Source organism: Oryctolagus cuniculus, chromosome 7 (assembly GCF_964237555.1).
Source record: "Oryctolagus cuniculus chromosome 7, mOryCun1.1, whole genome shotgun sequence".
Lineage (NCBI taxonomy): Eukaryota > Metazoa > Chordata > Mammalia > Lagomorpha > Leporidae > Oryctolagus > Oryctolagus cuniculus.
The window spans coordinates 102,322,972-102,343,687 of record NC_091438.1 but is presented as its reverse complement, the minus strand read 5'-3'; the positions used below and the strand labels follow the sequence as shown (position 1 = coordinate 102,343,687).

The following is a 20,716-nucleotide window of genomic DNA, read 5'->3' as shown; positions in this document are numbered from 1 at the left end:
ACAGAGAAGTTAACACATGAGCCCATATTTCCGAGACTGCTACTTTCAATGGGAGCTGGAATATCACTAGACAAGCGTAATTTAACCCTCTGGGAGGATCAAATGATAGATCAAGGTGTTCTGTGTCCTTTGCAGTTTTGGCATGGTAACAATGAAAAAAAAATCTCTATATAAAATAATCGTGAATCCATAAAAATATGACTGGTAGACAAGCACAACATCAGTGTAATAATAATGAGTATATAATTAAATAATCATTCAGTGTAGCACAATGAAACCTGGAGGTGAGCAATCATTACCTTGCAAATAATACCTTTAGAATATAATAGCTGTCTGCTGTTAATTTCAACAATATCTAGACAAAAAACATGTACTAAGTTAATTTCTGTGGATTGTTTTCCAAAATAATAAACTACTTAAAGAAGACAAATACTATCAATAATTACTTTTCCAGTGTAGGTAAAAGAAGAAAATTGTCTTGGCAGAAACAATTTGATAAAATGTTTAATTTCTAAATGAAATTCTATAGAAAAATTACGTATCAACCACCTAGAATAATTTTAGTTATACCTGTTGAAAGTTAGTCACAATGCAAATATAACTAGAGTGTTCTTTAGGTATTCCAGAGGCATTTAGGTATATCAGATAAATAGCATTAATAATTCACACATATTTCTTTAATATCATTATGAAATTTCTCATTTAAAATGTAATTTAAAAAAATAGAAATATTTGGATTTACATACAATTTATTTGATTTGCTTAGCTAAACCTATAAGTAAGTCCATTTAAGCCAGTTGTTAGATTAAATAATTTATTTAGGACAGACTTTTCTATTTCTTTCTTTCCTTTTTTTTTTTTTTTTTTTTTGGAATTGCTGTCGTTATACCTATAGATTGTGCTAGCAATAAAGGAGACCAATTTTGGTGCTAATAACACATTAGTTTAAAACAGAATTAGAAGTTAATATTTGTCTTTCATGGATATTGATCTCATGATATGAGAGGCCATGTGATTTACAACTGGTAAAATTTGATTAAGATTTCAGTTTTAATTTTCAAAGTTAATACCCTACCACAGATAAACAGTATTTGTCCAAAGTCACTACTCTTGTGTATAGGAGAGATAGATTTTATGCCTTTGAGTTAGCACCAAATGTGAAACAGAATGTATCTTTGCTTTGTGTCTTTTCTGTAGTTTTGGATGGTATTCATTACGTGCATAACTAACACTGTTTACTGTATGCTTTTGTCTGAACAAGTGCATGTTTAAAAAAGAAAGTTACTGTTTGCCTGCTTAAAGTTAAATGTTATAAATTTAAACATGTTCATGTAATAATCAGTTTGTTGAGCATGTGTTCACACCCTGTCACATGATTATTTCCTCTACTCAGAATGCTGCTTACAAACACAACACAGTTAACCTTGGCATGCTGCCCTATGGAGGTATTTCAGCAATGCATGCAGGCAGAAGCATGACTTTAAACTTGCAGACTAAGTCTAAATTTGATCATCAAGAACTACCTCTTCAGAAAGTAAGTATGGACTGCCCTACATGTGTCAGCATACCAAAGCCAATTAATGTTTGTTTGTTCACTTAATGTGTTTAGGCTGTACATACAACCCTGCTTATTATAGACTCTCAGGAGTCCCAAAAGCACAAGGGAAAAGAATGTAGAGCCTGAACTCTTAGCTGCTAAATGAGTATTTGTAGCTAGACTGATTATCAAGTTCCTGCTTTCTTTGGATTGAGCTTTGCTTTTTGGATTGGGCAGGTACATGGCTTTTTGTGTTGCTTTAGGCTCATTTTTCATAATCATTTTTGCCTTTCTTTTGTTTTTCTTTGTTTTTATTTATATTTATTTTTTACTTTTTTGGAGATAGGCCTATCCCCATTTGATGATGCATTCTGAGAACAGAATTGGAAATTATTACCAAATTTCAGTTGATTCTTTGGAAAAGATGAGAATCATAAATTAGCATGGAAGTGTGTGGTTGGCACCTCTGATGCTCTGCAGTCCATTTTCTTTGTGAGAAATAAAATACAGAAATAAAATGACAAACAGGTTTGTAGTTAAACTAGCAATGGTTAACGCTTCTTAGGTCTGTGGAAAAGTAACCAGTTCACATCATTTTACATGAAAATGAAGGCATACTTGAAGTATACTGTAAGAGAAAATTTTTTGACTATACTCTAAGAGGAAATACTTGCATAGTTAAAGGAATATTTCTTCTTGTTTTATTCAGACAAGAATGCACATTTTATCTGTTTAAATTGATCAATGCCTTCTTGGTTACATGTCAGTGGAAGCTAAGGAGTCATTTTCATACACTATGTCATTAGGGTTGTATACTAATATATTCATTAGCCTACTAGTTTTTTATGGAAAAAGCAAAACGAAACAGTGATAACAGAATAACAATGGCCTCTAAACATTTTATTTCCTAATAAAATTAATGAACATATGGAACAAACTCCCACCCCAGCAAAATGAGGATCAGAAGATCTCAAAGTCATAATTTATTGTCAAATTAGCCTTTAGCAACATTCTCTAATTCTGGATAGTCTGTCCCACTGTGATTAGGGAAACAAATCAAAAAAGGGTTCCATACATTTAGATTCACTATCACTTAAAAAAGAAGGTAACTAAATTAAGAACTTTTGAAAGCGGCTTTTCTTGTCCTCAATCTCTTGTGGTAGGACCAAGATTATGCTAGTAACTTTCTTTTCAAAGAGAAACACAAGGCTGTGGTTTGTAGTATTTGCCATTGTCAGTCATACAAATACCCACTGCTCTAGGCAATTTCAAGGTAGCAACTTAATGTTCCTAGACTCCAGATCAGAAAGACTTGTGTACATTTGACTCCAACATACCGTTAGCATACCACTCCTACCTGAGTCACTTATTTAATGGGTTTGAATATGTCCTCTCAGATGTACAAGGCTCTCATCCTCCTCCCTAAGAAAGCCAGTTTTCAGAAAGCTCTTGACACTTTTCTGCCCTAAGAAATAGATGAAATATGACAACTCAGATAAGCATCTCTTCTAGAAGACTTGTAGGTTAAATTGAAATCAAACCTTTAAATTAAAACTGTTTCCTGAATTCCCTGAAGTTTTATCAAATGGAAACTCCTTCTAATTTTTGGACTTATTTACTCACCAATCTATAATAATATAGATACACAACCTGAAAAATGATAATACATTGAAATAGCATTTATCAATGTTTTTATTATTCTCCAGATGTAAACTAAGTACCTCTCTATTGCCATGTTAATTTTCTGATGTCATTTAGAGTGCCCTAGAGAATGAATTCATAATCTATTTTAATAGCTCTAAGATGATCCATAGTAGAAATAAAGCAGAGCTATGTTAAGGGTCTTTTCAACCATCCTCATTTGGGAACTCAGATGACTTTATAGAATTCTCTTTGAATATTACAATAAATTTCAAATCAAAAATAGTTCAAGTGCTGAAAGACTTCATGTCAAAATAAATTACCACTAATAATTTATTATCCACACCAAAGAGAGAGAGAGAGAGAAGCCAATGGATGAAAAATGCACACATGGGCTAGAAAAATGTTCCCCTTTCCTAATATATATATATTCCAAAATTTTATTTTGGTATCTGAGACAGCTTTCCCAACCAATCACCAAGGCAGGGCAGGAATATATCGGGCACTGAGTGCTTTATTAGCTTCACAAATAGTTCCAGGTTCTACCAGGTCCCATGGTTTCCAATCTGAGTCTCTGTCTCTTCCCCATTGTGCCCAGAGAGAGCTTTGATTTGAAAATTTACTTGATTTTTCTACCAAGCTATAGCCAACCTCTTTTAAAACACAGTCTCTCAGATTATCCCTACTTGGCTCCACTAGCCATTGCTAATTGATCCCATGACTGGGGCTAACTTTCCCTGAATCCTTTTTGACAGAAGTGGAAGTAGGCAAAATCATTTCAACACTTATGTCATGCTACTTAACATAATAAAATTAGTATTTACTAAATGTACTTAAAATATATTTACAACTCCTACATGCTCATTAGTCATGAGAATCACACTAAAGCGTGGAGTGAGATCAACGTATAAATACATATTTTCAGTAACTAAGATTGACAAAACTGTTCATTCTCCTGGGGAAATTCAGAAACTGTGTTTTTTATTCTTAGAAGTCCTGGGCATCACCACTTAGGTGCTGTGGCAAATTACTCTGAGATGTCCTGGAAAGAATGAATGAGGTTTCCTAACAATCTAAAATACCATTTCACCTAATGCAAGTTAAGCAGTAAAAATGGAGCTGCAGCATACATGCATGTGGGGACCTCCCCAGGGACCATGCAATGGCTTAACCCCTGACCATATCCCACACTCTCTGCTTGCTAAGTCTAGTCTCTTGCAACCAGGAGGAAGGAGCGCCTTTATGTATTTCCAAGACTATCTTTAAACAAATTTGTAGTTAACAATTTAAAAGATATAACTGCTTATTGATGAGGATCAAAAACTCTGCATTTGACAAAAATATTTACATGGTGAATATTTGTGTGAATTAAAACAGAGACCTCCCAAATTTTGCTATTGTACTTTGACTATTTCTAATTTTTCATTTGTCTGAAATGCCATGTCAAGTGTTATATATTTTTATGGGTTACAAACTAAATATAGTCTTTCCATGCTCTAAATAGTAAATTATATTTCCTGTGATAATTTAATGAAGCTTTAAAGATATTAAGTAAATGCCAACAAATACAACAATCCTTTTTTAATAAATTTAGTTTTCTTTAAAATTTTCATGTATTGATACTTATGCTGATTTTCTAAAAAAACTATAGTAATTATGAGCTTCAATATGTATGTCACATAAATGAGCTATTAAATTATTAGTATTTTCTGTTTATTTATTTATTCATTCATTCATTCATTCATCATTTATTTGTTTACTGCCTTTCCAAAAAGCATTTAAGGCAACTTTCTACAACATTATTACTGGCTCCATGTGCTTCTTCAGATGTGTTTTATTGTAATTAAGTTTACCTATTGTCTTGAAATTTTATGTTGTCTGGGAGAGATATAACATTGTAAAATGTCAGTTCAAACTACCATTTATTGTCTAAATGAACAGTGGAATGAATAAATATTTCCATTGAGGAAAAAATACAGACTTACTGAAAATCTGATATGTACCTGGGTGCCATGGGGTACCTTAAATATATTTTTTCTCATAACTCAGAAAGTCCTCAAAGGATGTATTTATCTCCATTATATAAATGAGGAAGCTGAGGTTCACGTGACACACAAAACAACTCACCTGTATTTTTATTGTTTTCCCATTGTATTCTCTGGACCTAGCATATGTTCTTTGTACTATTTGATGATACTATTTTGAATGTTTGTAATGCTGACATTTTCGTAGAGCAGGACTCATAATAGTTCACAAACCTCCTTTCTATGCATTCTTATCTCCTGTTATATTTAAACAATCTAGAAAAGTGGACCTTATGGGATGGAGAAAAGAATATACAAAGAGGATATATTAACTAATGCCAAACAGTGACTCCAAGTATAATTCCCTGTGTTCTTCGGGTGTAGTGCTCTCTTAGTTAGCTGAGTTAAATGACTGCTAGTAATTGCCTTTGCTTTTTCAGATCCCCTTGAATTTCCTGAACACTCAATATCATCAAGAAATATATTTGGTAGCACTGAAAGACTAAAGGTTATGAACCCAGGAAAATCACACATTAATTATTCAGGCTACTACAGCCCCAGAGCCAAGCAGATCTGGGGAAGAAATCATTGGCCTTTCCTGACTTCGTGTCTGGCTGCAAATATACATAGTGTGGTCTCTTCTGTGCTGCAGAAATTGATAATTTTCTCTTCTTGTTCTTTTTTAAAAACTTCTACTGCCACAATATCATACCATATCATTTATTGCTTTTTGACTTTTGAATCACAAATTAAAATAATTATATCAGGGAAGGGGAAAATGAAATCATGGAAATCCATGTATTAAATAATCTTTCCTAGAATTTTGCCTAGAAGACAATGGCCTCACTGTTAGTTTTCTTAGTTGTTCAATTAGTTGATACTTGTCCCATCAACTTTTCAGTTAGAAAAATGTATATAGGCATGTTTGCACCTAAACCAGTTTTACATTTCTAATGGCCTTTCATACTGGATCTATGCAAATGATTCAGGACCCAATAGTATCAACATTTGATGTGCATTTATTCACTTTAGTGCCAAGGGTTACTTACTTCATTCTATTTTTTTTTTCTGCTGAAAGGAAAGAAAGATTTATGTGCACCCAGGGGCAACTCATGCCTATAATTTCCATCAATTTGGTTGCATTGTCACTGGCTCCCTGTCCCTCCGGAAAGATTCATTCACCTTTCTAATTATGAAAAAGCCTATAAATCCTCATAAACCATGGCTAATATTATCAATGTAATAATATCGATGCTTACTTGGATGTTTCATTGCCCATACAATGAAATGCTGCTTTAAGAATCACTTGATCATCACATTCCCCCTTCGGGTTGAACCCCTTAGGATCACAGTCATTTAGACCCAAGCCCAGCATATATTTGCCATTGTAATACCTATTCATTTAAAATGGTGTGCTGAAAAAGGAGGTGATTCCACTGGAAAAACTTTGAGAAAAATTGTTTTTTTTTTTTCGCATCTTTTTACATCTATGGTACCCTTTATGAACTATATGCCAAAGAATAAAAACAAAATATATCCTTGTATTCTTAAAAGATACATTCCAAAACTTCTGCAGAATGCCAACCTCTAATGCCACTTGCATACAATATTCCAGTAAAATACAGTAAGTAAAATTGCACAAGTATACTGTGAACCCATCAGTTAGAAAAACAAAGCAGAGCTTCTGGCCCAGCTTAGCTCATTTACCCATTTATGTGATTCTTGTTCATACACAGATAGGTTCATATACATATATACATATAAACACACCTGCACAAACCCACCATTTACATGTTCTAGCATGTACAGATAACACACATGCTCATGTACATATATGCCTTAGAAAATACTTCTTCAATTAGATACCTGTGATCATTCATAGTAGTCAAAATGACAAATGATCAATCTACAAGTGTCCTTACTAGTCTTTGGGAATAACATCTATTTGTTCAGCAAGTGTTTTCAGAATTACTATATTTCTTATGAAATACAATAATTTCTGATTTTTCACTAAATCACACTGGCCATTCTCTAGTATTTTAAAATAGTCATTCCTACTCTTTAAAATATTAAAGAAAATATCAAGGATTTAGTATGAGAAGAAATGGAATGAATAATAACTTTAGTTTCATTATTTTCTCTGAAATCATAAATCGCAAAAGTAATAGCACTTTTTATAAGTTTCAGTTGCTCCTTTTAAATACGTATGAGTTTTAATAGCTAACTGACTGAACTTACACACAATAGCTGTTATCCTTTGGGAAAGAACGTGAGTGTGCTGCATCAATCTCTTGAGTCTCCACCACTTCCACCACCGCCCCCACCGTCACAACACATCAGAAAATTGTTTTCATAGTCATCCTATTTCTGCATACTTAAATCACTCCTAGGATGCCTCATTTAAGAAAAGAAAAAGGCCAGAGTATTCTTAAAATGAACAAAGGAAATTACTTTCAGGATGTTCCTTTAATGTTTGCTATCTAGGAAAAGAGTCTTAGTAAGGTGTCTGCATATGTGTTTCCTTTGGCCCCTGTAATATGGAAGAATTGGTAGGATCATTAACAATAACTAGAAAGAGAGCTTAGTTTATTAACTACTAAAATGCCTAAACCATGATGTTATTAGTATTTTTTGGCTAACAAGATTTTGTCCCTTTATGTCAGTGCTAAAAAATAATTTTATTGTTTTCAATTGCTTTCTAACAGCAACTAGCAGCCATATCTGGGCAGCTGATGCAAGTGTGGTAAAGGAAATAGAGATGGAGATGGGAGTTGTATAGAGGGGAAAAATATGTTGAATTATGGACACTTTTCAAAAATATGCATTACACAGACCCCACTATCCTGTGCTATCCTACTTCACTGACAAAGAAACCAAGCCAGAAAAAACATGAGCACTAAAAATTTAAAAAGAAGTGACTGCCTAGTAGTGCTTAACCTGCATAATTCTATTTTAATTGCTTAACTTTAATATTTTTAACATATCTTAGTACCTAGTATTATTTGTGGTATCTGAAAACATATTAATTTGGAATAAGTAAAGACTAGAAAATCAGTGCTTGCAGAGAGACAGACTCTGGATAGCTACCAGCTTATTGATGTTATGTTTGATTTTTTTCAAACAGATACATTTATTCTCAACTAAGAGCTCAAATTCAATAACTTTTTCCTGGTTTTTAAAACTTTTTGACAGGTCTATGGAAAAATAATTCACATGGCCAAAGAACAAGAAGAGTAATTTACAAGGTCAATGTAAAAGTACTGCTGTTATGTGGGTCATGTCCTTTTCACTATATCCACTAGACCCTAGGAAGATTTCACCAAATGTCATAATAAATCCAACTTTAAAATATTTCCAAGCAATATTTTTAGCATGCCTGTGGTCATAATGCAGTTAGGATGGTTAGATAACTGTTTTTAAAGGAGAAAAAACTAGGACAACTCAGTATAACTGAGTTGGATGAAGCCCAAAAAACAACATATCCGTGACATATTATGAAGAGGAAGGCCCTTTCTAGGTTTGGAGGGCAATTCTTTACAAGTATCAGGTGTATATACATCCTCCAACCAGGATTTATCAGTAGACATCCTTCAGAATATGTGCAGAAAATGACATGAAAGATTATCAGGACATAAGATCTCAACCACATATGAATTTGTCAGGAAGCCAAGCAGTACTTGTGTATGTCCTGTAGGTAAAGAAAAAAAGAGACCACCTGAAAAAAAATTTATATATACATATACATATATATACTCACATATAAGTACACCACCATATATCCTGCTGCTAGAAGCTTTCTGATGGTGTGTGATTGCTTGCTATTACTTGGGTCAGAATATGGAGGCTCCCTCTTGCAAAAAAAACCCTAATATTAGTAATAATTAAGATGGGGTATCATTATCTGTTAAAAATAATGATCAGGAAAGTCAAGAAAAATAAAATACTCATGAAGTGTTTTTATGTTAATATATAAATTATATATAGGAGTAAATAAATTTGACAAAACAGTCATTATTTACTTACATGGTGATTCTAATAGCATAATATTTTTATATTGCTTTAATCTTCCTCTGAAAACTCTGTATAGAGGATGGTAGAGTACCATATATCTTGCACTATTCCAGTGTTAACATTGGTTTGGATCAGTGCAAGGCATATTCTTCCAGAATTAATATACCCTTATAAAATTTAGGTTAGGTTATGGTTTGGAATATTAAACATTATATACTATGGATTATATGTTTTTAATTTATATTTTAAATGGTAAGATAATACTAAAGTTACAAATTAAGCAAATTTTAAATGTTATGGGTTTTAACAGTTGGTTAATTATATTCTGATTATTTTTATTCAGGTACTGTAACTGATCTAAACTTTTCTTTAAAATTCAGTAAATAACTCCAGGATGGTTATTTTAACAGTGTTTCTCGCTCCTTCCAAAAAGCTGTGACTTTAAAATTCTTATCCAGTAAATAGTGTATAATAATATTTTCAGGTCAGTATATATGTTTTTCTGAAATTAAACAATATTAATTTTACATAATCATTAGGGAATCTTTTCAGAAAACTATGGTAAACTTCTATTACATCACTAAAGAATGCCATGCCATTTTCGCAATAGACCCCGTCCCAGCAAAGCAACATTTTAGACAATGGACAAGAAGATGTATCTCCTAGTGGCCAATGGAATCCTTATCCACTTGGGAGGCGGGATGTACCTCCGGACACCATTACTAAAAAGGTAACCAATTTCAATTTGATGACACAAACCATGAAACATACACATCCATTGTGATATGTAATCCATATCTGTGTCTTAACATCATTTCTAATTCTGTGTTAACTTTAAGCTAAATATTACTCCACTGTAGGGAGTTTGGCTAACTGTAAGTACATTGAAAAGAATGGAAACTGAACACTACCGAGTGTTAAGAGTTGGTAATTAATGTTTATAAATAATATCCTGCCACCTATCCACTGATACCACCACTCTGAAAAGAATCTGAAGATAGTCTTGCACTCTTACTTACTACCCCCCTTTAAAGTGCATTAAGAAAGGTGTGTAACATATATGTCTGACTCTCTTGGCTTCAGCAGTGTGTTGTAGCCAGTGTGCATAAAATGCAAAAAAGAATTGATTCATTATTCCTGAATTCATAACAATTCATTCAACATTTAACAAGCAACTCTTCATACACTACTGTGTGTTGAAAATTGCTAGTGGCCAGGGAAACAAAAATGAATATAATATGGTTTCTTATCTCTAGTATCTTCTAATCCATTGAAGTAAATTGAGTAATAAATAGGTAATTAAAACACCATGTGGTAGGTTACCATAAAAGTAACAGCCACAACTGGGGGAAGATATTAGAAACATATATGAAGAACAAGGTATTTGTCTGAGGTATCTTTAAAAAGATCATGAAAAAATGTATAAAAAATTTGCATGTATTTCTAAATTTTTGTACCAAAATAAGCTTATATTTGAAGTCCATTTTTCCATGAACTTTTTGAAGTTTGCTTATATTTGAGAATATACTTTTGAAATGCATACAAATCTATAAAAATGACATTTAGCTCAATTTTTTAAATTTTATTTAAGTTATACAAGTTTCATATATTTCATATATACAGATTTAGGAACTTAGTGGGACTTCCCCCCCAACTCTTCCTTCTGCCCATGCTATAACCTTTCCTCCTCCTCACTCTTGGATTCTCATTCTTAATTTTTACAATTATTTATTATCAGTATACTTAACTCTAAATAAAGGAGTTCAACAAATAGTATGAAGAGAGAAAAAGCAAAACAAAGCACTCTTCCTCAATGGAAGAGGAAGGGCTATAAAAAATTCATCAATTCTCAAAATGTCTACTTCACTCTAATATATTACATTTCAGGTATTCTATTAGTTATTTCAGATCAGAGAAAACATTTGATATCTGTCTTTTGGGGACTGCCTTATTTCACTAAGTTAATGGCTTCCAGTTGTGACCATCTTGTTGTAAAACACAGGATTTCATTTTTTATGGCTGAGTAGTACTCCATACTGTATATATACCATAACTTCCTTATCCAGTCTTTAGTTGAAGGACATCTGGGTTAATTCTATATCTTTGCTATTGTGAATTGTGTTGCAGTGAACATGGGGGTGCAGATAACTCTTTCATATACTGATTGATTTGGGTTTGGAAAAATTCACAGGAGTGGAATAGCTGAATTATATGGTAGATCTATACTCAGATCAGATATATGAGGTATCTTTATACTATCTTCCACAATGGTTGTATCAGTTTACATTCCCACCAAGAGTGGACCAGGGTATATTTTTCCCTATATCCTCAAAAGAGTTTGTTGATTTCTGAAGATGAGCCGTTCTAACTGGAGTGAGGTAAAACCTCACCATGGTTTTGATTTGTGTTTTCCTGATGCCTAGTGATCCTGAGCATTTTCTCAAGTGTCTGTTGGCCAATTGGGTTTCCTCTTTTGAAAAATGCCTGTTCAAGTCCTTTGCCCGTTTCTAACTAGGTTGTTTGGTTTGTTGTTGTTGCATTTCTTGAGCTCTTATATATTCTGGATGTTAACCCTTTATCAGTTGTGTAGTTTGCAATATATTCTCCAATTCTGTCAGTTGTCTTTTCACTTTGCTGAGTGTTTCTTTTGCAGTGCAGAAGCTTCTCAGCTTGATGTAATCCCATCTGTCAATTTTGGCTTTGATTGCCTGTGCTTCTGGGGTCTTTTCCAAGAAGCCTTTGCCTATGCCAATGTCTTGAGAGTTTCCCTCATGTTTTCTAATGATTTGATGGTATTGGGTCATAGATTTAAGTCTTTGATCCATTTTGAATAGATTTTTGTATAAGGTATAAGATGAATGGGACTGATGTTATTATGGGTTCTGTTTTAATTCTTCAGTTGAATTGTGGTTCTCATACATTAGCTTTTAACCTCATGAGTATCCATTTTATAATTGTGCTTCATATCTATATTACATAATTTTATAGATTATAGCATTTTGTTAAAATATATTAAATATCAAATTAATGATCCATAAGAATTAATAATGCTATTGATTTGCAGGCATGATGTATATTATTAATTTGTATGTTGGGTAATTACTAGCATTGCAGGTAATTATAATATAATATGATATATGTTATGAAGATGGGGACCCAGCCGTATATATTATCTTATGCCTGATTTTATTCATTCAATGTTGTTTTTGTGTAGTTCACTCATACTGTATATGTGTAGCAGTTGGTATATTTTCATTGCTAAGTAGTATTCCTCCTGAAAATATTGAATTTCACCATTTAGCTATCCATTCACATGTTAAGGGGTGTCGCTCCCCCTCTTCGTGGAGGAGCAACACAGGACCCTGCGCTGTTCTTTCGTCTGCTCGGCCCTCCCCGGGTCCGCTGCTGGTTCCTCCCGGGTTGGCTACTATCCCTTCCACCTCCGTGGAAGGGCAGTTCCCCCTGGCCACATTCCCCACCCCCGCAGGGGAGCGGCACACCGCCGGCCGGCTTTCTCGGGGGCTGCACGGGTTCCCTTAGATGTTCCCCATAGATGTTCCCGGTGCATGCCGTCTCTCTCCTCCTTTATAGTCCTCCTCCGCCAATCCCAACTCGGCTGCCCACACGCCGAGTACGCTGCTCTCCAATCAGGAGCAAGTCCTACAGTTAATTGGTTGAACTGGAGGCAGCTGCGCGGAAGCTGTTTACTTCTCTCCCAGCGCCACATTGTGGGAGAGCAGATGCATAGAATAAGTCCCAATTCCAGTAACTCAGTCCAGTCCGGATTGCTCCCCACAAAGGGGGTTTTGGTTGTCTTCAGTTTTGGATAGTGTTTCCATAAGCATTCTTGCATTCTTATAGGTCTTCAGCTGAGCATAAATAAATACTTCTGTTGGGTATATATTTTACTAGTGGGATTTCTGGAGGATAGGACACAAAAACTATTTTTGAAATACTAGCAGTTTTCCAATGCTAGAAGATAGGCAGAAGCCAGATCATGCTGGTATTTATTCTGTAAGAAATGGAAGAGGGCCCATTGAAGTGGTTTAAGCTGGGAACAGAAATGATCAAATTTTCATTTTAAAAACATTCTGACAGCTTCAGCTGGAGAGAATTGGGGGCGATGGATCCAGTCAAGAAGCTTTTATAGTATTCCAGAGCAGAGTAAATGGAAACAATGAATGGTGGAGAGAAACACATAGGTCTAATATAGTCTTAAGCAACAGAGCCAAAAAGATCTTGTGATTGGACATAAGGGACAGATTAAAATTTCTGAAGTAGGTATCAACGTTTCCAATTTTGTCAAGTGTGTGATGATAATTCATTTGCTAAAATGGGAAATAACAAAGTAATAGTAGAAATGAAGGAAGATTTTAATATGTTGATTTTAAGTATCTTTAGGGCATCTGAGTTGAAAGATACAGTGGGTGTTTGATTGTATTTATCTGAAGTTCAGTAGAGAAATCTTAGATATGGCCACAAATTTGAGAATCATCAGAACGTGTCATAATTGTGCCATCAGTGAGCAAAGGGATGACATAGAAGCCCATGGGATGCCAACATTTAAGGAATGTACCAAAGGAAGAAGAGACAGAGAAGGAACAATCAAAGATTTTCTCAACATGGTGATTTCCACTGCAAATTGTAGAAAATTAAAGGGAAAAATCCTTGAACATTAAGGAAATATTTAGGTAATATAAGATTAGTCAAGATCTAAGGTACATCTCAGATTTGGGCTTCAGTTCTATATTATTAGAGATGTTCTTTTTCCCTCTCCTCTTTGCTACCACAATGTTGGCTTTATCCTAAAACTGATTCCTCTCATAATGATGACTATCAATGACATTTGGTGAGATAAACTTCCTCTTTCAAATCCAACAGGAGAGAGAACTAGACTTCCAGAAGCTGTCTCTCACAAGGAAAACTTTTTTTTCCTCCAATTTCTCAACAATTTTCTTCTTATAGCTCATTAACCCAAAATAGCTAAGGATTTCCCATCCTTAGAAAGAGGAAAAATTTGCTTAACCAACCTGTTAGAGTAAAATATATAGGATTTTCGACTCCAATATTTACTAAAAATGTAGAAGGAAAAAAAAGTGGCACCTTAGAAATCAATGGGAAGAGTTTTAAGGAAGATGTGATCATGTCAAATGATTACCCCCAAAATCATACAAGATAAATAAGACTAAAGAATCCTGAATTTAGAAACTAGAAAATTCAGGAAAGGAGTTTCATTTTGAAAGGAAACAGTGAATTATAGAGGGCTCTAAAAGGGAATTTAAGGAAATCAGAGAGCTTACTTAAGTTGGTAGACACCTGAACATATTTAAAGGCTGAACGGAAAAAGCCATCAGTGAAGAGAAATAGGAAATCTCGAACAGGAAAATGTTAAAAATCTGCTTCTTTATCAAGAAAGAAGAGAGAGGGAATGTGTTGCCAGGATATTGAGGGAGTACCTACCACACCCACAGGTAGGTTACCTGACCAAAGGAAGGAAACATATTCACTTACTATTTGCAAGGGGTTACTATCATTGTACCTTACAAGGAAAAGCCTTATTATTTATTACTCTAAGTGGAACTAACAGGTATTATATTAATCATGCATACCTCTATTTCCTATGAAGTCTATTTTCAAAGTCCATAATTTTACATGTAATCATACCTCCAATACACATCTTGATAACCATTTGCTTTCCTTGCTACTTGCTTTAGGAACTTCATAGAATCCTAAAATTGCTTCAACATTTGTGGACTGGTTAATATTATTAATTCCAAAATAATTATTTAATCTATTTGAAAATTTTACTATACTTTTATATTTCTTATCATATGTGAAATATCTATATTTTTATCACATCTTTAAAGTTTAAATTCATTTGTATTATCCTTCTACTATCATAAAGTATCCCATGTTACAGCAATTTTAATTTATAAATTTATATACCTACCTGTTACTCCACAGAGTAGAGAGAATAAAGAATGCTTTAGGTATTCAAATTTACTTTTTTATTATATATTACCTGAGTATGCCAAGTTAATATGCAGCGAGAATCAACCTAAGGAAACGGTAAAATATCAGCCTGGACTACAGGGTTTACTGAAATAAATATGATAATTATACTGTTTTTCTAGTTTGCATTTTATTCTACAATGAATATTTCTTAATGTTAATTTTGCAGTTGTCATGCAATGGATTGTTATTATGCCAGACAATGAAAATGGTAAACTAGAAATTGAGCTACCCATGGATTGGAGAAACAAAAGACAATCAGTGATTACAAAAAAAAAAAAAAATTCTTAGCCAGAGCTTATTCAAGGCATCCAAGGCTATTTCTAAAAGCTTCTGTTGAAGACTTTTTTTTTTTTTTTTAAATTACCTCTGTGCATGAGTCATCAGAAACTACTGTGATGATTTGGAGATTTAGTGAGAAATCAGTTTGGGGGAAAGGCTTTGAACTTGTGGCTCTTAGTACTATTATAGCTAATTGGTTGAATTAACACTGGTAATCCTTATGACCTTGTCTCACAGTACTCCAAGCACTGTGGGGGAACAAGATGTAGACTTGAAGGCATGCATATATAAAATAAGTAAACAAAGAGCTCCTCCCTTGAATTTTGCTCCTGTATCACTGGCCAATAAACCTTAGTTAGAGTAGCTAAGTGGTAACAAAATGCTGAGGGTATTAATTCTTGTATTATTATTTTTAATAGTATAATAGGAGATGGTAGTTTTTAAACTCCTTCTGGTTGTTGTTAGCCACCAAAATCCCTAATTCTGATGTCTATTAATTCAAAAGTTTAGTCACTGCTAAAACACGTGTCACAGCAATGTAGATCTTCCCTGCCCCTAAATTCCGGGCAGTACTATATGAGCTGTTTAAGAATTACCATTAAACTTCTGCAATTTCTGAAAATCTCTGTGATTTCAGAAGTATTTACAAGTCCAATCATATCACTTCTCTGACTCTTGCAATCTGTTGGATTATGCTGTAGTCATTGTGATAAAAATAGTAGGTGCCATGTATAAATCCATGACAGGTACTATGCTGAATGCTTTAATGTATTTCTTTATCTAATCTTCACCTCAATCATCTGTTGCAAGCACTACTGTTTTATTCATTTTAGGAAATAAGAAACTCAGGCTTAGAGTTTATGTTACTTGCCAGTCTCACATATATAACTAAATATTTTAGATTACCCTACAATATGTTACAGTAATTTGGAGGTCATAATGTCAGAGATAAATGCAAAAACAGGTTATTTTATATTCAGACGTTATATTCTGATTTGGTTGTATAATCCATAGGAATGGCAAGACTGATTTGCTTGATTCTAAAATGACAGATTCTTTTAAAAGTATGAGAAATCTTAAATAGTTTCAATACCCCTGAAGAGATTTAAAATTACAGCATAAGACCTATGAGGATATGTTAAAATGTTGCAGCAAAAAAACATAGCTATAAGAAAGATAAAGTGGCAGGCAAATGCAGTTTCAGACATATCTCTTCTGCAGTGGGTAACCAAAGAAAGGATTATCACATTCTAGCAGTATGAAATCTGAAAACACTTCAATCTGTAAAAACTAGGCATTCAAAGGCCCCTTTCAAAATAGTGTCTCTTTCTTCCATCAGTACCTGTTTCTTCCCTGAGAGTTCTTGTCAAAGTGCACATTGTGGTGGCAGTTGGAATAAAAACTGTGAATATCAGGAGTCAATATCAGGACCAACACAGATGAAGCAAAAGATGTAACAATTTTGCTAAGTTAGCATTTGCTCATCAAGCTACCTCTTAGATGTACAAGCTCAGCACACCCATTAAGGGTTTGAGGATTTTCAGGACTGTCCACCTCTGAGGTGTCAGGAAGAACGAGAAGAAATTATGCGTATATGGTCTTCTTCATATTATCATCCTTCCTTTCTCCATCCCATCCATCCCAAAATTGTAATTGTTGCTTTGTCAGAGCCATATGAAATATATTTTTAAAGAGTTATTAAATTAAGTTTCTGGGAAAAATATTCATTTCTTATTTAAATTTTTCCATTTGTTGAGTTTTTTGACAGAATGAATTTCAGTGTTTCTTTGTACTTAAGTTTGGAAAAGGAAGAACTAAAATATATTTTGAAAATCATAAATTGTTTTGCTGAACCTATAACCAACTTATCATTTGTGTTTTTAAAAACTAGATTAAATTTCTCCTGGGCTTGATTTTTCTTTTCACTTTGTAATAGTCAGTCTATTATAGAACTTTTCATGTAAAATAAGTAGGTATTTAAAATTTTAAGAAAAATCATCTTAATCTATGCATTTAGGAATTGAAATAAAAGCATTTTATTATTTTATAAATGTTATGCAAAATACAGAATGATTATAGTCATTGAAAAGTAATTTTTTAATATATTTATTTCTTTGGAAAGTAGAGTGATAGAGAAAGAGGGAGAAACAGAGAGAGATTTCAGCACCAAAAGAGTGATTTTTTTTTTTTTGGTGCCACCATTTTTTAAGACACTATTTTCCACTAAAAAGAAATATTTCTATTAGTACTCTATGTAGATATAGAATAAAAGTAACTGTAGTTCTTGCTTTTTCTAATTTTATTGAGACTGGGCTTAGTGTTTCTGAAATCTCTCTTGTGAAAGCGTGGAAAGGAATGTTGCTCATTTACATGGAAATAGAGGAAAGTCTACAATAGATAAGAAAGATAAAGATTTAAATAGTGAGAAAGTAAGGATGGCAGCAAGTAGAGTAGATCTTGAGGGTCTAAGAGAGCAAGTCAAGATGTAGAAGAACAAAAATGAGCATCAACCCAGTAATTATAGCTGATAAGACACAGGGAAATAGAAATATTTTTATTTCCATTAAATTCAAAAGTATCTATACTGTAAAATTGAAATTGGAAAAAATGGTTCTAAAACCTGAGTGACTGTTAATACTGTAGCTAAACTTTCCTTATCTTCAGAAGCAAATGTGTCAGGTAGAACAGGTTTTGCTTTAGACTTTGTATATTTTTCTCAAACATACATTATTAACTGTGAAAACCCCCCAGGAGTGATGCCTTTGCTTTGTCAGTCCACAAGCCAATGAGAGCAATCTGCTCTATCACTGGAATGCCAGCCTCAGTCCTAGATCCCTCTTTTCCAGTTGTTTTTTTTTTTTTTTTTTTTTTCTCTCCTCTGATAGTAGCAAATTTTTCATGGATCAGAGTAGATTTTCTTTCTGGTTACCAGAAAGTCACTAAAACTCAAAAACAGTTCGGAATTCCTTAGCAAGTCATTTTGAAATCCAAACATTTTTTTAAACATTAAGAAACCTTTTAAATCAAAAGATTCCCTCATTTTTTCCTTCTGCCCTACTCACGGTAGTGCTACACAGAACTGTATATTGAACAACATGAAGACTGCATTGATATCTGAAGAAGTGACATCCCCTCCTGAGGCTGCTGATGGAAGAAACAGCTAAATGTTTTTGACATCTCTAAATGCTGGACTGAAACAAGAAATGAGTCAGTGAAACTGAACATTGATGAAATCATGCAATTATATGGTTTAATTAAAAAAATTTACCCGATTCATAACCTCTAGAGAGAGATTTCTTTTCCAAATATAGACAATTTTTCTCTTGACCCAGAGCCACATTTTTCCGAGAATATAAAAAGGCAGTAGAATACTGGGAAAATACCGAAATGGGTCTGTATAGAAAGGAATTTTCATCGTAGGCAGATTAGGAAAATAACTATTGGTCTGCAGTAATTCAACCTTACTCTCCTTGCAGTTTTGGAATCTACAACTGAATATTTGTGCAACTAATGATTACCCACTTCTGAGTTTCACCTCCTGGTTGAAAGGAACTTACAAGCAGTAGTTTCAGTCATTAACAGTTGCCCAGATGTGACTGTTATCCCCTCTCACACAAATATCCCTCCTAACTAAGAGGGGAGTGGGGTAGAGACAGGAAAGGGAGAGAACTGAATCTCTTATGTGACTTTGGTGGCTAGTGATCACTTATTGATAACATTGTTAGGCACCCATCAAAAGCCAACAGGAGGCTCTTTGAGAACTCTGATGACTATGTGTAGCAAACTATCAGTGATACATTAAGATACTCCATGCTCCCTAACAAATGTATGCCTCAGTTCCTACAGAACTTGTCTCACCATGGTTTTTATGGCAGCATTATTAGTTATTGTCTGGAATATAATAAAATGTATGCTTTGAGGTTGTATAAAGTGTAATATGCAGAAAAATTATATGAATAGCTAGGAGTTCAAGTTCTTCTCCTTTATACTCAGTAAGATTTAGATGACTTAAATTTATTCTTTTAAAACATAATTTAATTGATTGGTCATCTTGTTGTCTTGCCCAGAAAACAAATAGAGCTATGTCATTTTCTGCACTAGGGAAATAAGGATGAATACATTTAATTAGATTCACTGTCCCCCATAACAGAAAAATAATTGATAGACACCTGTGATGACTTGTATCTACAAATATGATGACTCAGTTGTTAGACAAAAATTATTTGCTAAAACAAGGGTGTGTGACCTTGAGGAAGTAAAAAATTCTATGAAAAGATGGGTAAGAGGCAAATCCATATCTTTGGTAATAATAATTGAATCAGGGAGAACCATATAAAGAAATCAGTAAAATAACTACCTCTATTTAATGAGCCATTTCAAACATTTATTTTATTAATCTCAAGAGCTAGGATGGTATACTTTATTTTTTTAGAAACCTTTTATTTAATGAGTACAAATTTCATAATTACACCATGAAGAATATAGTGATTCTTCCCACCATACCAGTTCTCCTATCACCACTCCCACCCTACTTCTGCCTCCCTGTCCCATTTCCAGTCCCATTCTCCATTAAGATTTGTTTTCAGTTAACTTTATACACGGAAGACCAACTCCATACTAAATAAATATTGCAACAATTCACACAAAAAAATATAAAAAACGATTTGAGAACAAGTTTTACAGTTAATTCTCATAGTAAAACTCATTGAGGACAGAGGTCATGCATGGGGAGTAAGTGCACAGTGACTCCTGTTGTTAATTTAACAATTAACACTCTTATGTATGATGCCAGTGATCATCCGAGGCTGTTAACATGAGCCACCAAGGCTATGGAAGCCTTTTGAATCCACAGTGTCTGAAGTGTTTAGACAAGCCGTGAACAAAGTGGAAGTTCTCTCTTCCCTTCAGAGAAAGATACCTCCTTCTTTGATGGCCCCTTCTTTCCACCAGGATCTTACTCACAGAGATCTTTCATGTAGGTCATTTTTTGCCACAGTGTCTTGGCTTTCCATCCCTGAAATACTCTAGTGGGCTTTTCAGCCAGTCCAGAATGCCTTAAGTTCTGATTCTGTGGTCAACATGCTATTTAGAGTGATTGTCGTTCTATAAGTCTACTTTGTGGGCTGCTTCCCATGTTGGAACATTCTCTCCTTTTTAATTCTATTTACTGTTTTTATCAGACACTTGATCTTATTTATATGATCCCTTT

The 20,716-nt window shown here is 33.8% G+C and overlaps 1 protein-coding gene across 12 annotated transcripts in view; it reads left to right on the top strand.

Annotated features, from left to right (window-relative positions):
* Positions 1-20,716, top strand: part of LRRC7 (leucine rich repeat containing 7) — a 586,672-nt gene that overhangs the window by 499,673 nt on the left and 66,283 nt on the right. For 8 of the 12 annotated variants that reach the window (XM_051857607.2, XM_051857612.2, XM_051857606.2 and 5 more), the window contains 2 exons: positions 1,394-1,534; positions 9,824-9,943. The exons of 2 other annotated variants lie outside the window; for them this stretch is intronic. In XM_051857607.2, the coding sequence (XP_051713567.1) occupies positions 1,394-1,534; positions 9,824-9,943 (261 nt within the window). The remainder of the gene's footprint in view (positions 1-1,393; positions 1,535-9,823; positions 9,944-20,716) is intronic. 2 more of the 12 variants (XM_051857621.2, XM_051857611.2) reach the window with 1 other exon arrangement.